This window comes from Melopsittacus undulatus, chromosome Z (assembly GCF_012275295.1).
Source record: "Melopsittacus undulatus isolate bMelUnd1 chromosome Z, bMelUnd1.mat.Z, whole genome shotgun sequence".
NCBI classification, from domain to species: domain Eukaryota; kingdom Metazoa; phylum Chordata; class Aves; order Psittaciformes; family Psittaculidae; genus Melopsittacus; species Melopsittacus undulatus.
Genome location: NC_047557.1, coordinates 38,898,440 through 38,917,025, shown reverse-complemented (window position 1 = coordinate 38,917,025; position 18,586 = coordinate 38,898,440). Strand labels below are relative to the sequence as shown.

The 18,586-nt window shown below is 38.0% G+C and overlaps 1 protein-coding gene across 1 annotated transcript in view; it reads right to left on the bottom strand.

Moving 5' to 3' along the window:
- The window catches only part of TRPM3 (transient receptor potential cation channel subfamily M member 3), a 385,189-nt gene that overhangs the window by 90,322 nt on the left and 276,281 nt on the right, over positions 1–18,586 (bottom strand). The window contains exon 7 of the mRNA XM_005154951.2: positions 4,024–4,198. Within this exon, the coding sequence (XP_005155008.1) occupies positions 4,024–4,198 (175 nt within the window). The remainder of the gene's footprint in view (positions 1–4,023; positions 4,199–18,586) is intronic.

The following is an 18,586-nucleotide window of genomic DNA, read 5'->3' as shown; positions in this document are numbered from 1 at the left end:
CTCTATTATACAGTAAAAAATAGTTTGGCTTTATGTGGAGGAGTTATTAACAACTAGGATACTTGCTTAGATCTTGGTAGGGACTAAATTTGAGTGTTTATGATTCATCTAAAGATCTTACCTCTCAACATTGTTCAACATATTTTCAACTTTTAAGTAAATGAGAAATTAAGTGCTTAAAAGTCTGGAAAACCTGACCTTTAAATTAGGGCCAATAGCGATGAGCAACCAAATAATTCTTCCAATTCACTACATGGGGAAGGTTGCATTTAAGACATGTTCTCATTTAGGTTATTCCGCGTACATAGGTAGTTTGTCATTAAGTTGTAAAAAATCCTGGAAACTTACTCAGCTTAAAATTCTTAATAGAATTTTATTTGCTTGTAGTGAAATGTAGCCACCTTGTACATTCCTAAGACTTTTCAGACAAAGGCAAAATATGTAGTCCCTGATATTAAAGTTATGTCAAACTTAAAAAAACCCACCTATGTTAATTCTGCAGATCTGTGACTGATAGTAGCTGAAACCTCATCTCAGTGGGAAATTGCATATATGCCTTGCCTTCCCCCTGGAACTTCAATGAGAGAGATGAGATACTGAGGCCTCAAAACTTATCTGCCTCTAAAGACATCTTTACTTCAAGGTATGCTTCACAAGTCCTTCTGATCTGTTCTCAATACATCACATAGTTGCAGGCAGCACCTCCTGCAAGGCAGTGCAGGCAAGCTTACATTTACAATATGCACCCAAAGACTGCCCTAGGTGAGGGAAATGTCTGCCTTTTCATGAGGAAACCCTATAATCAGGCCTTGTTGCAAGCTTGTTTCTTCTCTTTTCAAGGACACACATATACTAGCATTGCAAAGGGGTACTGCACCTTGAATAATATAAAATATTGTTCAATTTTCTGCTATGTGAAATCTATTTGGAAGGATAAATCACGAGGGGGGGAAGGCAGGCACATCAAAATTCTGTGAAACCCAATACAAAGGGACCTGTTGGGCAGACATGCAGCTGTTCAACATTTCAGGATCCCTCTGAGAGGACATGTTGGCACCACACTTAAGCAGAGAGCTATATTTTGTTTTCCTTCACCTCCAGGTACAGTTCCCCTTCCCTCCCTCCTGCTGAAACAAACTTTCAAATAAACTTGTAAATTCACAGCAGTGCTTAGTACACATATACACATGTTCTTGTATGTGGAAAATGAACGCATATTCGTCAGCAATGAGTGAAAATTTAAGACACTGAAAAAACAGCATAATAATATCAATTTGCAATTGATGAGTCTGTTTGTGCCATGTGTTTTTTGACTGATTTATACCAGATATTCAGTGTACAGCAGTTGGAAGATATGCTGGGTCTTGGAAAAGACACAGATTCGCAGCCAGAAGCCAGAATAAAAATAGGTTTTTGGCTTTGGACTGTAATTGCACAGTGGATGACAGAATTAAGTTCTGCATGCAACTTGGATGTGCTACACTGATTTTGAGTCTAATAGACACAGTTTCATATAACCTACTTAGATTCCATCAAAAAGAAGAAGCTAGTAGCGGAACTCAGTTAATGTGCCAATTACTCAGCAGTCCCCTCATATAGTTTAGTACTATTAAAAAGTAAGTTACATAAGGAGAAAAGTACCCAATTTGTATCTGAAGTCTAATGCATTTGGGTAAAACATTTTTACAAACGTAAATAATATTGGTATTTTACTAGTGGTATTCTTAAAAATATTACTGTGTTTTAAACTACTGCTTTCTTAAGCAGGGCAAACACACAGAATTCCCACTAGGTAGCTTTTAAAATTTCAGAGTTAATGCGTTCTAGTTAGTGCAAGGTAAACGAGAAAAAATAATTACGCTATTTGATAGGATTGCAGGCACCACCTGGAATGGCACTACCACAGAAAGAAGACCCATAATAAGCTAGACTATAGCTTTCACAAAGTCAGACTTTGGTGTCTCAGGTAAGAAATTACCTGTTTGTTCTGCCTCTACTGATTCTATCACTTGCTTTTCTTACAGGCAGGAGTTTGTGGTGATAAAACAGAATCACAGAATATTAGAATGGTTTGTGTTGGAAGAGACCTTTAAAGATTATTTAGTCCAACTTGTTGCTGTGGGCACGGGCACTTTCCACTAGACCAGGTTGCTCAAAGCCCCATCTGACTCAACCTTGAACACTTACAGGGATAGGGCAGCCACAACTTCTCTGGCAACCTGTTCTAGTGTCTAATGACCCTCACAGTAAAGAATTTCTTCCTAATATTTAACCTAAAACTCCCCTCTTTCATCTTAAAACCATTTCTCCTTGTCCTATTCCTAAAGACCCTTGTAAAAAATCTCTTTCCATCTTAAAAATCCCCTTTATATATCGAAATAAGCTGCATTCATTCTCTCTCCTTGCTATATTCTTTTCATGAAGACATGAGAACACAGACAAGGTGGACAGAAACTGTATAGGTACATAGCAAGCAAAGGGATAAAATATGTTTGAGTAAGGTTATGTTAAATGTGTTAACAGTGAGGTCACTGAAAACAGAGAAGCAGCATCTCAACACTTCAGATGAAACCTGGCACATTCAGATCTATCCCACATTCAGCACTGATTATGTATAAACCTCAGTATAAAGCAGATCTAAATATTTGTGGAAAACTACCGTATTTTAAGTAGGAGTTTTAGGCTGAATACTGAGTAAGCACATGATTACATTTATTTAAAAAAAACCAAACCCACCACATAATAGCTGTTGGTCTAGAGCCCAGTGTTTACGGATTTAGTTTTCATTATTTGCATAACCCTGTTTGTAGGTGTGAATACATATGTTCACATATTCTAACAGAAAAAAATGAATCTGTCCCTTCCTGGTAAATCTTGATCAGAAGATTACTGCAGCTACTTAGACAAAAAGCATGAAACAGTGCTTAGTTATAGGAATCTGAGAAGGTCTTTGTTCCAATTTCATCTATTAAATTCTTCTTTATTTCCTACTCTGAGCAGCAGACTTGGTTTTACTTTGGGGGCTTCCGGGAACAAGGTTCACAGTCATTGCAGAACACCTGCAAACCCTCCAAGAGTGCCTGGTGCTACCAAGTAAGGATAAGGCAAAGGCAACCACAATGGTATGGGCCAAGAAAGCTCCAGTATTTTCCAATGAGTAACAGCAGAAGCCTGCACGTGGAAAGGAGCAACCCCATGTACCAGTACATTCTGAGGGCCTCCCAGCAAGAAAGGTGGTTGGCAGAAAAGGACCTGGGGTTCTGGTGGACACCAAGTTGAACATGAGCCAGCAATATGCCACTGCAATCATAATGGTATCCTGGGGCAGGTGACCCTGTCTCTTCAGCACTGGTGAGTACACACCTGTAGTGTTGTGTCCAGTTCTGGGTTTCGCAGTACAAGAGAGGCATCGACATACCGGAGAGCATCTAGCAATGGGCCAGAGATGATGAAAGGACTGGATTGCCTCACATATGAGAATAGGCTGAGGGAGCTGGGACTGTTCAGCTTAGAGCAGAGAAGGCTCAGATGGGATCTCATCAATGTATATAAATACCCAAAGGGAGGCTGTAAAAAAGGTGAAGCCAGACTTTTTTCAGAGGTGCCAGTGACAGGAGCAGAGGCAATGGGCACAAGCTGAAACACAGGACGCTCCCTCTGAGCATCAAGAAATACTTTTTTTTTTTATTGCGTGGCTAACTGAGCATTAGCACAAGCTGTCCAGAGATGTCATGGAGTCTCCATCCTTGGAGATATGTAAAAGCCATGTGGACACGGTCCTGGGCAACAGACTCTAGGTGGTTATGCTTGAGAAGGCATGTTTGACCAAGTGTCAGTAGAGCTGCTTTAGCTCCCCTTTTTTTTTAATTGGATACCTATAATATTTTACCTGTGTTGATAATGGAAACAGCCATGTGAGGAGGTCACTGTTTTTGCACTATATTGCTAATAATTTTCTGGGCCCTATCTCACCATCAAGTTGAACCTGTAGATGAAGAAAGAGAACACTATGGAGTGACTTACCCTCCTTCTTCAGAGTATTTGTGACCAAAGGCAAGGATGTCAGATGCCCGGCCACTGCCATCGCATACAACAACAGGAACAGGAGGAGTGTCTCTCAGGTACTCCAGAACAATGGAGATAACATTGGGACCTCCTTCCACAATAAGGGCAACCACTGGAACCCCTTGGCCAATTCCTGGAATTAAAGAAAGAACGAACGAAACAAGCAAACAAACAAACGAAACCAAACCCAAAAAGAGAAGGAACAAAAAATGCAAAGCCAGCAAACAAAACATAACAGAACATAGAAAAAAAGATCACACAGAAGTTACTGTATTGTGACAGTAAAGTGCTACATTAGAGAAAATGACATTCAGAAAATCATAGATTTTAAAGACAGAAGGGACTGTATAGCTACTTTGTCAGTTCCACTGCACAAACCAGGATTTTCTAGAACTGTTTTAAATGTAATAGTTAAGGTTGAAATAAACCATGTTTATTTTTTTTCTTTCAATCCTGAATCTTGGTTTGAAAGCACAGAGAAGCTACAAATCTTCCTAACATGCTCAGTCATGACTTTGTAGCTTGCTTGTAATCTAGATTTTTGCATGGTGCCAGTCTGCAATCATTGAGTCTTCTAGAAGCTTTGCTTGCTATTTTAAAATCCTCTCAATGATATTTTTGTTGCTGTATTAAGATGCATTTGATGGTTGCAGCTGGATAGCACTTTCACCTTCTGTTTGGTAAACTAAGCATATTCTGCTACAAGTGAATGCAATGCTTGTTTTCCAGTTCTAGTTGGTCTTACAATTTTTCTCTGAATTCTCTCAAAATTTGGCAGCATATTCCTTGATTTGCAGATATCCAGAGAGAGCTGAACTAGTGCTTGAACCAGAGGAGAGACATCTTAATTTCAACACTTGTAGCATGATTAGATGGGAGCCCACCGCAAAAGTTGCAGCACTGACTTTGCCAGAAAAATCTGGATATAGAGAAAGCCAATCTGACACAAGGGTGGTGTTAACATGACTGAAAAAGCTGGTTGTTGCTTCTTGACCAGTTGAGACTGGGAACACTCAAAAGGATTCAGGCAGTAGAACTAGTTGATTTTAGTTGCTGTCAAAAAATTAAGTGAACTATTCCTTAGAAAGTTAAAAACCCCACCAGTCCTTATACAAAACAACAAAATATTGTAAGCACCTCTGGAACCACTTTACAAGTAAACACTGTGTTTCCTGGAGAGACTTCCAGCATTCTTTGTTATGGCTGCATCTACTGTCAGTTTGTGGCTCTTTTAATTACATAACTTAAGGAAAGTGCATGGTGTTTATTTAAGTTTATAAAAAATAATATTATGGTAAAAAAATCAATAAATAGTTATGTAAATAAGTAATAACTATAAGCAAAATTATGAAATCTGGGCTAATGAAAGAGAGTAATAAGGGTAGAACACAACAAGGTGATTAACAGAATGATTTGTATAATGCTCACTGGTCAATTTTTTAATTGGTAATACGGACTTCTCTGAATTGCTGCTTTACCTAAGCAGTTAAGTTCTTTAGGTGGATAGTTCTTTTCCAAAGTCTTACTGAAAAAGCAGTTTTGGGGAACAGAGTTAAATAAGAAAGAAAAATGAAAAACTTTGTTTAAGAAGAGTGAATTGTAAGTCCCATATGTACTTCCATTAACTTTAAGGGATTTAAGCTAAGGAGGAATTTAATTTGGAAAATTTGTTTTCCCACATTCATTTTATGCATGCTTAAAACTGCATTCCTTAAAAGTGCATTCGAAATGTTAGCAATAAACCCTTTTTTCTTCATGAGAATCCTATAATATGATTTTTTTACCATATTAATACATGCAATGTGATACATCTGGTTGCAGTTGAACATGCAGCATAGAACTTCATGTCACAAGGCTGCTCAGGTTTTCCTTTCCTACCAGGTGACAAAAGAAACGTTGTTTATAGTTATGCCTAGTCCAAAACCTCCTTTTTTTTTCTTTCTTTTTTTTTTTTTTTTTGTGAGACAATTGTTACTGGAAGATGAATAAAAATGAAACTCTTGGTGTGGAATATTTTTATGATACTTCCCAACACAATCACATGGCTGATGAGAGACTCTCTTCAGTTAAAATTTTAATACAGAATTGGAAGGAGGCATTTTACCGTTTAATTATTACTGGTCTGGCTATGTAACATTACCAAGTTCTTTCAGCTTTCTAGGAGTACTTGCCTTTTTAATGGATTTTCTTTATACCACACTGTATAGCAAATACACCAATTTTAGTTCTGCTGGTAGCTTTTTTAAGATATGAGTTCTTGATAGTTAAATAAGGACTTCCCTTCACTGTTCTTGTTTTAGTCCTTGCTCAAAAGATTGAACACAGGGCAGCTCTAACAAGAACTCTGACTAGGAGGCCCAAAACTAGCTGAAACCTTTAATTAGCATTCCTCTGTGGCACTGTAGTATTTTCTACTGGAAACTGACTGGTAGGGCCCACTTTCTTTCATTATGGACCAAGAAAACCCCTTCAGTGCTGTGTTTAAAGGCCTGATCCTAACATTTACCAAAGGTGGTCATTTGTAAAGTATTTTCTATAATGCCGGATATGAAATTGTTAGCAAAACTGAATATAAGTGCACAGTTTTGAATGTATACAATTAATTAATGGGTAAAGTTGTTATGTGGAACAGTACTACTAATAAAGTGTCTTGAAAAACTTAGTCTGAACCTATCATTATTATTGATGACTTTGAAACAAGAAGTAAAACTGGTAGTAACACCTTCTAATAAGATAATATTAAGAAGTATTCTAAGTAATGAGTCAAATATGGCCTGGATGAAAATAAGGATTAATAGAAAAAGTTCATAGTGCAAGATGCAAAGTAACTTACTTTATGATTAATGAATTCTGCTGTAAACTGGGAACTCATTAGGAAGAAATACTAGAAAAGAGAAAGGTATCATCCAGCTGATCACAGGACAACTGAGTCTTTGGCATAGCAAGACAACAAAGAAAGCACTATGATCCTTCCAGGATCACACAGCAAAGCATTTTCAGTAGGAAATATGGGCACATCAGTGCCAATGTGCAAGCCACTCATGAAATTCCATGCAAAATACTGTCTGTAATTATGCTCACCCATGTTCAGAAAGAACAAACTGGAACAAATGGAGCATATGGAAAACCAAGACCCCATCCTAAAAGACAAAATTAGATGAGTTTGGCTCATCTTCCTAAGAAAATTGAAGGGTGAAGAGACAATATGTCTGAATACCCCCATGACATACAGAACATTGGCCATTTATAGTTTTGCATGAGTTCATAAGATTTCTGGCTATCAAAGCAATGAATTCTTCACATACTTATATGACTAAAAGGGAAAAACTTGCTGACTTCGGAGTGATGCTCAAAAACCATTATAGATGCAGTAGTCATCCTGTGTATGTCAAACTGTTCCTAAAGCAGGTTCCTTCAGTCTACTGAAAATTTGTTCAGTCCTGGTGTATTCTGCTAGATACTGAGCAGCTATGTAATTCTAAAAGTATAAATAATCATGGTTAGTCAACAGTTGCATGGCATATAGCAGTTCTCTGCAAGTATTTCAGTTGCTTTTCAGTGTGGTTAATCAGATGGCATTTTTATTTTCCCCTGATCCTGCAGGAACACATCCAGCATGAAAACAACCTCTGATATGAGGCTAGTAAAACAACTTCAATGAGGCTGAAAAAGCCCAACTCATGTAAACCTTAATTTATCATATACGAATAAGTTTCAGATTGAAATGTAACTCTTCCAATTATTCTTGTAGATGTCTTTCTGAAATAAAATATTTTAAAAACAAAGTTGATTTCTGCTTCTCATTTTCTTGTGGAAGTGCTCCATGTGTTTCAGCAAACAGATTTAATTTTTTTTTCTTGTAATTTTCACTGTTCCCCATAAATAATTTTTGTTTAGAAAAACATAGTGTTTTATTAGTGAGGAGGAAAAACTAGAAAGTACATTTCTAGAACTGCCTCCCACTGTAAGTGAAGATCAGGTTCACAACCATTTGAGGAACCTGAACATACCTAAGTCTATGGGAGCTGATGAGATCCACCCCAGAGTCCTGAGAGAAGTGGCTGATGTAGCTGCCAAGCCATTCTCCATGATACCTGAGAAGTTATGGTAGCCAGGCGAGGTCCCTGGTGACTGGAAAAAGGGCAATATTACACCCATCTTTAAAAAGAGTAGAAAGGAGGATGCTGGGAACTACCAACCTGTCATCTCTGTGCCTGGGAAGATCATTGAACAGAGCCTTCCAGGATCCATGGTAAGGCACGTGGAAGACAAGGGGTTGATTTGAGACAGCCAGCACAGCTTCACCAAGGGTGAGTCCTGCCTTACCAACCTAGAGACCTTCTATGATGGAATTACAACACCAGTGGACAAAAGAAGGGCTATGGATGTTGTCTATCTGGACTTGTGTAAAGTCTTTGACACAGTCCCCCACAACACCCTTCTCTCTAAACTGGAGAGAGATGGATTTGATAGGTGGACTGTTCAGTGGATGAGGAATTGGCTGGATGGCCCCATCCAGAGGATAATGGTTAGCAGCTCAGTGTCTGGATGGACACAAGTGACTAGTGTCATCCATCAGGGGTCCACAGTGAGACCAGTACTCTTTCATATCTCCATCAGTGACATAGAGAAAGGGACTGAGTGCACCATCAGCAAGTATGCAGATGACATCAAGCTGAGTGGGGCAGTTGACATGACCAAGGGACAGGAAACTATCCAGCAGGACTTGGACAGGCTCAAGAGGTGGGCCCATGTGAACCTCATGAGGGTCAAGGAGGCCAAGTGCAGGATCCTGCACCCTGGCTGGGGAAAACCCCCAATATCAATACCAGCTGGGGAATGAAGGGGTTGAGAGTACCCCCAAGAGAGTACCCAAGGAGAAGGACTTGGGGTGCTGGTGGATGAAAGATTGGATGTGAGCTGGCAGTGTGTGCTCACAGCCCAGAAGGCCAACCATATCTTGGGCTGCATCCAAAGGAGTGTGGCCAGCAGGTTAGGGGAGGTGACTCTGCCCATCTAGTTTGCTCTGGTAAGACCCCATATGGAGTTCTCAGTACAAGACAGATATGAACCTGTTGGACAGGGTCCAGAGAAGGGCCACAGAAATTATCAGAAGGATGAAGCACCCCTTCTATGAGGAAAAGCTGAGAGAGTTGGGATTGTTCAGCCTGGAGAAGAGAAGACTACAGGAAGACCTTATTGCAGCCTTTCAGTTTTTAAAAGAGGCTTACAGGGAATATGAGGATATTTTTTTTTGTCAATGCCTGTTGTTACAGGATGAGAGGTGACGGTTCTAAACCAAAAGACGAGAGATTCAGTCTGCACATGAGGAAAAATTTCTTTACAATGGGGGTGGTAAAGTACTAGAACAAGTTGCCCAGAGAGGTGGTAGATGTTCATGCCTGGAGACACTCAAGGCCAGACTAGAGGTTGTTCTGGACAATCTGGTCTAGTGGAAGGTGCCTCTGCTTATTGCAGGGCACTGGACTAGATGACCTCGGAGTCAACCCAAACCTTTTTATGATTCTGTAGAAAAACTTCAGTGATTAGGAAGACACTAGTTGATTGACTTCTCTTTAACTGGACTAAAAGTGTCTGATTTATCCACAGGGAGCCTCTTGTTTCAGTAACTTCATTCAGAAGGAGAATGTCAGGCTAGGAGGCAACATGCTAAATTGAAAGGTAATATATTCCTTGCAAAGTCAAGGACATCATCATTATAACAAGAGTTTCTTGCTTGAGTTGAGACTGTCAGAAAACAAACACTGTCGAGATAAAACCATGCTGATGAGAAACTGGACTGCAGTACTGGGGTTGCTTTCTCATAGCACATATCCAGAAGATGCCAACTTTATGCCAAGCTTTAAAATGTCTCAAGATGGTAAAGGTCTGATATCAAAATCAAAGATCTTCCTACTTTTAATGGTCTCAGATTTTTTTCTGTGTTATTGAAAACAGTTTGTAAGCCAGAGACAATTTTTTTCCCTCGGATTTTCAAAGGAAATATTCAGCTTGTATTCAAGAGCAGGTATGTATGAAAAATCTCACTCAAATTTTCACATGACTTTCTCATTAAATAACATCTCCATCTCACATACTGAGATTTTAGCACTTCCAATACATAAAAAGATAAAAGCCAGGTAGTATCTTATGACATAATTAATAGAATACAGACAAAATAGCGTTTTTATTTTCATTTCATGTCATGGTTCACCAAAAAGAAGATGAATAGGACCAAAGACCTCTGAGTTAAAATCACTTCTCTGAGTCTCATAATTACCTTAATGTCCAAAAAAATAGCTTCTATTTAGAGCATTTCAATAAGCATAGATCTTTGCAGGGTAAGGCTAGATTGCTACGTGTTTCACATTGTCAGCTACTATGGATATTGCTGGTGCAATATTGCAAATTAGACTGCAATATTGCAGAAAAGATTTATACAGTCAACCTAAAGCTTCATTACTGTGTTATTGCCTTTGCGGCCAACAACAGACCCAGTGAGAGACTTTTTGGCAATTGTGATTTCAGGAGAGTACATACATACCAGAATATTTGTCCTTATGAGCATCAGTGGCAACTTGTAGGCCTTCATGTTAATAAATAATACTATTTCCCCACAGACATAGAGGTAGTACATGAATATGTAAGTTAAAACACCAAACTAGAAGAAATGAATTTGAAAATGGAAGCAAAAAAAAAAACCCTGCATAATGTCTTTGCTCTGTGAAAAGGGATTTTAAAAAATACACCATGTTTTGCAGAAGACCTACTTTGTTTTCCCAGTTCTTGGAAAAACATGAATATTTTATATTTTGAGTATATTTATAAATAATCTACAACTGTCTTATAAATTATTACTAATTCTTTTTATGAAGACCTAAACATGAGTAACCCACTTTTTTATAGACCAATAAGTGAATAAAATGCCTCATTTACTACAGAATGCATTTACTACTCATGTTTTTAAGTGTGCTTATAGGAGTAACTGGGACATATGGGTATGTTGCATACTATTTCTAAGTTCACCCCTGAGATCAACACAAATAAAACTAAGAGGCTCTAATTCGCTATTCTTGGCAGAAATGTCTCTAATTTCTGCATCTTAACACTGGGTGACAGTAGATGCATCTAAGCTGATATCCCACTGGCCACTTCTCCTTCATCAGGACAGACAAGTGGGTTCTCCTACATTAATATTCTACCTGGAAAGTTTGGCTGCACAATTTGTTAATTATTTGGATTTGTTCAGGATGTTGGGGCCCATGGCTGTCCCAGTGAAGCAAGTACTGCATAGCGGTGGGTACATAATGGTGTACAGCTGGAAATATGTCACATTTCCCAAACAGCATGCAGCTGTACAAGTTCTCCAGAAGCAGGATGCAAGAGAATTCAAGGCTTATGGTGCTTATGGTGGACATAAGACAGAGTTACCGTGGCCAAACTCAGTGAGCCCAATCTGTGCCAAAGGGTAGGAAGAGTAAGCTTCCATGACCCTATGCACAATGCATGTGCAGTCAGCCTAACCTTCTGCTCTTCTGTGCAGTGTGGAAACAGAATTCTCACCCTTCCTAGAAATCCTGAGCCTACCACAGCTGTGTACAGGGATGTATAAGGCAACACTGAGCTAGAACTCATCAGTTTGTCATGAAATCAGGTATATTTGCATGATCAAAGGGCCTCTACAGTTTTGCACAGCACCACCCTCCAGGTCAACAGGTTACTAAACATTCCTCATGCTAGATGTACTGCAGACAGTGGGATACATAAATTAGCAGGTTTCTCCACTAGTTATTACATCATAGATTGTGTCATGCAAAATTCTTTTAGAACATGCAAAATTCTTTTAGAAATATGGCTTTTGTAAGGGGTAAAGTCTAGGCTCTTTTAGGAGCCAAGCAATAGAGTAATAGAAGTTCAAAAATATAAATCAACTGCTATATACATCTTAGTGTGCCTGCAAATGTTTGCAGCTGCACAGTATATAGACCATTTTGCACAGGTTGTTTAGCATAAATGCCCTGTAGGTTTCCTGAAACTCAAATCTTTATACCCTTTCATGTGCAGAAGTAGAATTAATTTGCATGCAAAGTCAGATAATTTTAAGCTTTTCCTGCACATGCAATTTTACATAATGAGGACCTTTGATTCTTCCAGATTTCCCTGCCTTCCTGGTCTTTTTTGTGGTTTTTTTGTTTGTTTGTTTGGTTTTCTTGTTTGATTTAAATGCTGCTCCAGCTGATGGAAAACGATGCTTCATTACACGGAAGTTTTCCCAAAGATATTAAGAAAAGATTCTCTCTGCCCTTTGCTTTTCTAACTAGGTGCTGCTTACTCTGGATCGTAGCTTCCTTTGCACATATGACTTCAGGAACTTATGTGCTACCCATTCCTCTGGAGTTAAAGCTCCCTGAGTTTCAAAGTTGTTTCACTAGCCCTGTGCTGGTGCCTTTCTCCTCCCTGACAAACTGCTGCTCTTGCTAGCCAGCAAGTACTTCTGTTGCTCTCAGGTATGACACAATCCCACTTTTAGTTGCAGCCTAGTCTACCATTTAAGGGCCTAGCTCTTGGTGGGTATCTGGCTTAAATGTAACAATAAATGTAAAGGCAAGTGGCCAGTACTGTAAAGCAAAACGGAGTATGTTTTCTTTTCAAATACTGAAGGTAATCATCCCTCCCCTTACAGATATGATAGTCCTCATATACTTTCACACAGAACTGTATGATATGATGATCAAAACTAGAACCTTCAAAATACAAGTTTTTAGTAACTTGGCCCTGAAACTTGTTTTCAGAGGTTTATTTAATCTTAACACAAATGAATTCTGAATGCATTTACTACAACTCTATTACCAATAGGTATTTTGATCCTCACTTTAATTTGGTAAATTCTAACCATCTTAGTTTGATCCTCACTGATTATTACAAATATCTGGGATGTGTAACAACCTAAGTAAAACTAAGCTGCATTTCAATCCCATATTTATGAAAATTAAATAAAAAATTCAAGAAATAATGATTTTATACATGTGACTCTACTAACTAGGATTAAAAACACCTGCACATGTGAGCCTTTAATACTTAAGTAAGTGCCAGTATAGCAAGTCCTTAATTGCATCTAACAGATTATGTGTTTCTCACGTACAGGCTACTTACTCAACAGATGAGGATACAATTCAGGATTGAGTGTTCTGTAGAAAATCCCATTTAACTCTCAGTGGAAGAAAGAGTGTTGTGAAGCTTAACAAGAATGTGCATGTGCTTGTGACCTTTTTGACAGTTTTTAACTACATTTTGATAAAATCTGATCTTAATTTTAACTGAAATATGTGAGATGAATTACAATTTTTGAGTAGAAATCAACTAATGGGCATTAATTAATAATTCATATTTGAAACAAGGCAAAATAGTATATCTTTCTAAGTTTTTTTTTTTTTTTTTGCAGAATATGAGGCTTATGCTGTCTTGAAAAACAAGTTGGAAGTTGGGAATTAAAAAAAAAAAAACCCAAAGAAAGCCCTTAGCTCAAGAAGTCTTGTCTTAAAAGTCCAAGTTCCAGATCATTGCTATATTTCATAGGCCTAGCAGAATATGCAACAGCATGTTGCATCAGCAAAGGCTGAAACAAACACACCACATAAACCCTGTGGCTTTCAGAAACATTTTGTGTAGCACTTGGATATCCTAGTATTTACACAGAATGAATAAACAATGAAATATGCTCTCGAATTTTAATAAGCAAAAATCCCCCCAGCATGAACTTAAAAGTTTGAGGAATGTAATTTTTAATTTCTGAACTAATATTTGCCTTACTGCAACAGAGAGTCAACAGATACTGTTTTCTGGTTGTCAATAGAGTGTGTCTAACCACAGGGTAAGTGCTGCTCAAACAGATATAAAACGGTTTTAGATGTACAGCAGTCTAAAAAGTTTGCCCAGTATCACTGCTGGACACCTATGTGGTACTGCCTAATGTCCCATCTGCCTCAGAGGGGCTAAGTAATAACAGAGAACATCTTGAAACAACACAGATACTTTCTGTCAGGTTACACTGAAATAACATTACAGTGTGGTGTGCGGTGGTTTTTTTTCTGTTGTTTGTTTCTTGGGGTTTTTTTTTGTTTGTTTGTTTGTTTTTTCCCGGGCTATTATTTCTATTATTTTCCGCCTTCAGGCCCTTTTGGAAACACCTCCTGATGTGTATGAAACAATTTTGGCTAAAATATCAATACCAATAGCAAAGAGATTTGATCAACTGCATGTACCATGGATCTACAGCAAATCACAGCTGTAGTATATTACCACCAGACCAATTACACTATTAACTACTAAGTGAACATGACTGGAAAAAGGGGAATGCAGCTTGCCTTCACAGGATGATGGAAAGAGATGCCAGAACCAGCTCAAACTTACTTTCACATAGCTGCACTTCTGACAGTGAGCTCTCCCTTTTCCTCACTCCTTGTCTCCATTTTTTTCTCCAGACAGAACAGTTGTTACTATTCCAGATTTGACAAAGATGAGACAGATACATATTTTAATCCCTGAAAGGAGTGTTCAATACTAAGAGCAGAGAAAATGCTAGATTTTTTTTTTTAAGAAGAAGCCTGAACTCATTCTTCCCTTTTCTGAACAACAGTTTTCTATTTTCATGAATTAAGTAGAATTTCCATTTGTTTGGAGGCTTCAATATATGCCCTATATTTAGAGAAACCAAACTGATCCAGTATATCAATACAACAACTTCTAAGAATATTTACTTCTTCTCAAATTTAAAGGATTGTGTGTGACAGAATGAAACAGAGCTCACAACCATGGGACTTATTTTTGGTTCTCAATTAATTATTTTACTTTTTGTCTGCCATAGACTCATTGAATTTCACCTGCTATAATTTCCTTTCTCCTTTTCATGCTTCCCAACCCCATTTAAAAATTTACTATTATGAATTTTATTTTGTCCAGTTTTATTGTTTCTTTTGTGATTTACATTCATTCTTTTTGTTCCCCTTGTTGTGGTAACTTCCATCCTGTGTTCTCATCCTTCGAATTTCCTTTTTAGTGTCCTTTAGTTTCCTTTTAAGTAGCACTTTCACTTCCTCTCAGTCTTCTTGTGTCTAATCTATAATCCCCTTTTATCTCCTCTATTTTTAATTCTCTTTACTACGAGTATGGTTGCATTTCATGTACCCCAGCCGGTTCTCCTTTCTCTTCTCCCTCATCTCAGTACTTTCACTCATATTTATTTGCCCAATGCTCCTTCCTCATTTGTCTAAATCTACCTAGTGATATATCTGCCATGCTGCCAGATGAGGCATTGACAAATCTGTGGACTTGACACCTGGACCATACCTTCATTTAATATTGGACTGTTCCTAAAATATTCTCCAAATGAAAACAAAGATGGTAACAGGTAAAAAATGATGAAAAAACTGTGGTATCTTATTTTGATTTTCATACCTGTTTTTGCAAGAGAACAAATTTTAGAGTTCTGAGAATAGACAAGACATTGTAATAATCTATGTAAGACTAAACGCCCGCATTTGTGAGCCTCACAAGTCTGTAGCAACCCACTTGATAACTTTCTGCAGGATGGCAATATTTTGTTCGAAGCTGACATTTCAAGTCACATCCACAAGAACATTTATGGATTGCAGTTAAAACTTAACCTATCTGTCCTAGCAGTCAACTGTTTACTAGGCCAGCAGTACAGGACCCAACTGTTTTCACTCTTCTTGAATATGTCAGCTGTAGATAATGGCCTAGGAGACTCAGGAGCAACTACAGTTTCTGTAATATTCACAGTGTGTCTAGTCTTGGTACTTTTCTTGGTTCCCTTTGGATGTGAATATGTGAATACTGCATATTGTAGTCAGCACTTCAGAAGGTTATCACAAAAACATAACCAGCTTCTACTACCTCAAATTTCATATTCAGGAGCCTTTCCTTTTCATATTTTACATGTTTTTCAATATATTTGACACTATATAATCTCAGAAAATGATCCCTTTCTCACCTGTTCTAGAAAACTACAACAGCTGAAATACAGAACAGCACAAATTTTGCTAAAAAGTATAATAATTTATGATTCTTAGTTTTATGTCTTTGTTCTGATTTTTGTAGTGAATTCAATAAATCTAAAATATCCAAATATTACAAAACTTAAATTACCTATGTTGGTCTATTTGTATATCAGTCATATGAAACCACATACGCTCTCCATAAACTTATCTATTGAAAGTCAGGTCCATGAGAGGAATTTATGAGCCCACTCACACTCAATCAACTGCATATTTATCTGTGCTTCAAGAACAATTTTTAAGAGCATGCTCTTTCTCAGCCCTTTCTGCAATGTGTTTGTCACCAGTGCCTGATCCACCAACATCATGATGCTTTTGATGAAAAGCCCCAAGTTTCCAATCTCTAACAAAATCTGACATAAATCAAGGTTCAAACACTTATGAGTTTTATGAAGATTTCACTGAACTTAAACCTGCAGCCATCTTTCTCTCCTAGAAAGAAGTCTGTACCTACATCTTTCCAGCTATGTAGTTATGAAACAGCTATGTAGTTATGCACAGAATATGAAGGAAAAATCTGAAGCAAATGACAGTTCTAATGCATTTGATGATGGTGCAATGGTCAGAGAAGATGCCAGTGATGACAGTTGAACGTCCCTTTGCCGTCCCAGCCCCCTTCATATATTCTCAGGCATAGGATGACAAAGGGAAGTCCACGGGTCACATGAACAGACACTGTCAATATATTACCCTGTCCAAATTGCTTTCTCTACCCAATCATTCTACTTAATCAATTCCTTACTTGGAGGAAACTTTTTCTTATAGGCCTACCAAAACTCAACTATAACCACTAACACTATAAAGAAGAAAGATTAAATACAAGGAACAAAGGAACCAATGCCTGTGTTCTGTCTGTTTTCAAAGAGCATACTGTAGAGGTAAAGCAAACCTTCAGCACCAAACAGCATGTTTAAATTAAGAACATTGCAGATTGATATTGAAGAGTAATATTCCACATGAAATCCTACATGGTCTAGGACATAATTCTTCCAGGTGTGTACTTATCAAAAGAAGAGTAAGACTATCACAAGGTGGAACTTTACAGCCTAAGGTAATCTTTGTAAGAAATACCAACATGCTTTGGTGCATGGAACTGACTGTGCAGTGCAGAGTGATTCTTTGGCAAAATACACAGGGGTTTATTATGCTATGCTATGCTATGCTGTGCTGTGCTATGCTATGTTATGCTATGCTATGCACCATGTTCAGATTCTGATTCTGCTGACAGATGATTATACATGTCCTTCTAAAGAAAAACTTATACCATTCCTAATTAATTCACAATCTTTTTCATTCAAATTTAAAACTTTTGTAAAGGCTACACATGACCATCTCAAGTAAAAAACCAATTTCTGTCTTTGTCTTTCTCCACTGCTCCAGTAGGATTATTCATATGAAGTAGACATTTATGATGGGAGTGACTGCAATTGTGTTGTAAGCTTTTTAAGTATTTGAGAATATTTCAGTTAGAAGTAACAGTTCAGTTAGTAGCAATTATACAACATGAACTGAAGGCCTTAATGCAAACAGGAGGAAAGAAAAAAAAAGAGAAAGGGAAGGGATGGGACAGGAAGGGATGGGAAGGGACGGGATGGGATGGGAAGAAAGGGAAGGGAAGGAGAGGGGAGGGAAAGGGAAAGGGGAGGAAAGGAAAGGGGAGGAAAGGAAAGGAAAGGGGAGGAAAGGAAAGGAAAGGAAAGGAAAGGAAAGGAAAGGAAAGGAAAGGAAAGGAAAGGAAAGGAAAGGAAAGGAAAGGAAAGGAAAGGAAAGGAAAGGAAAGGAAAGGAAAGGAAAGGAAAGGGGAGGAAAGGAAAGGGGAGGAAAGGAAACTAAAAGCTTGTTCTGCATGAACCTTGAATATTTCCTTTTGATATTGAAATAGTTTTAGAAAAGTTCATCTTACTTTCAGCATTTCTTACTACAAAATGATGCACTTCAAAACCATGAATTTGAGACATCTTGTGGCTTACTGTGAGGTTGCTGGTCTGTGTTAAAATAGTCTTCACTTGTGAAAATAAGGAAGACCTGCCTTGGGCATTGAACCATCAAACTGACTTCTAGCTAAATGCACAATGGAGTGACTTTGTCCTGAGCTGCAGTTTCGTACCGACCCACAAATACAACTGTACTCTCTATTTGCCAGGAAAGCATTTTTTAATTCCTGAATATTTGCTGTGGACAAAATAAGAGCTATGGGAGCTGTAAAAGCTAAAAAGATAAACAGAATATCAATGAAATCTATGCTCCAGTCTTCACAAGGGGGCATAAGGCAAGCTTTTTGTCATTATTATTTAATAGTACACTCGTTCAGGAAATTAGATACTGCTGGATGACAGAGAGTGATGCCATACTAGGAACAAAAGTAGCCGAGTCTCTCAGAATTATCTGGCATACCTAATGACCTGATTTAATCTTAAATTTTATAAAAGAGACTGCCACTGTCCTAA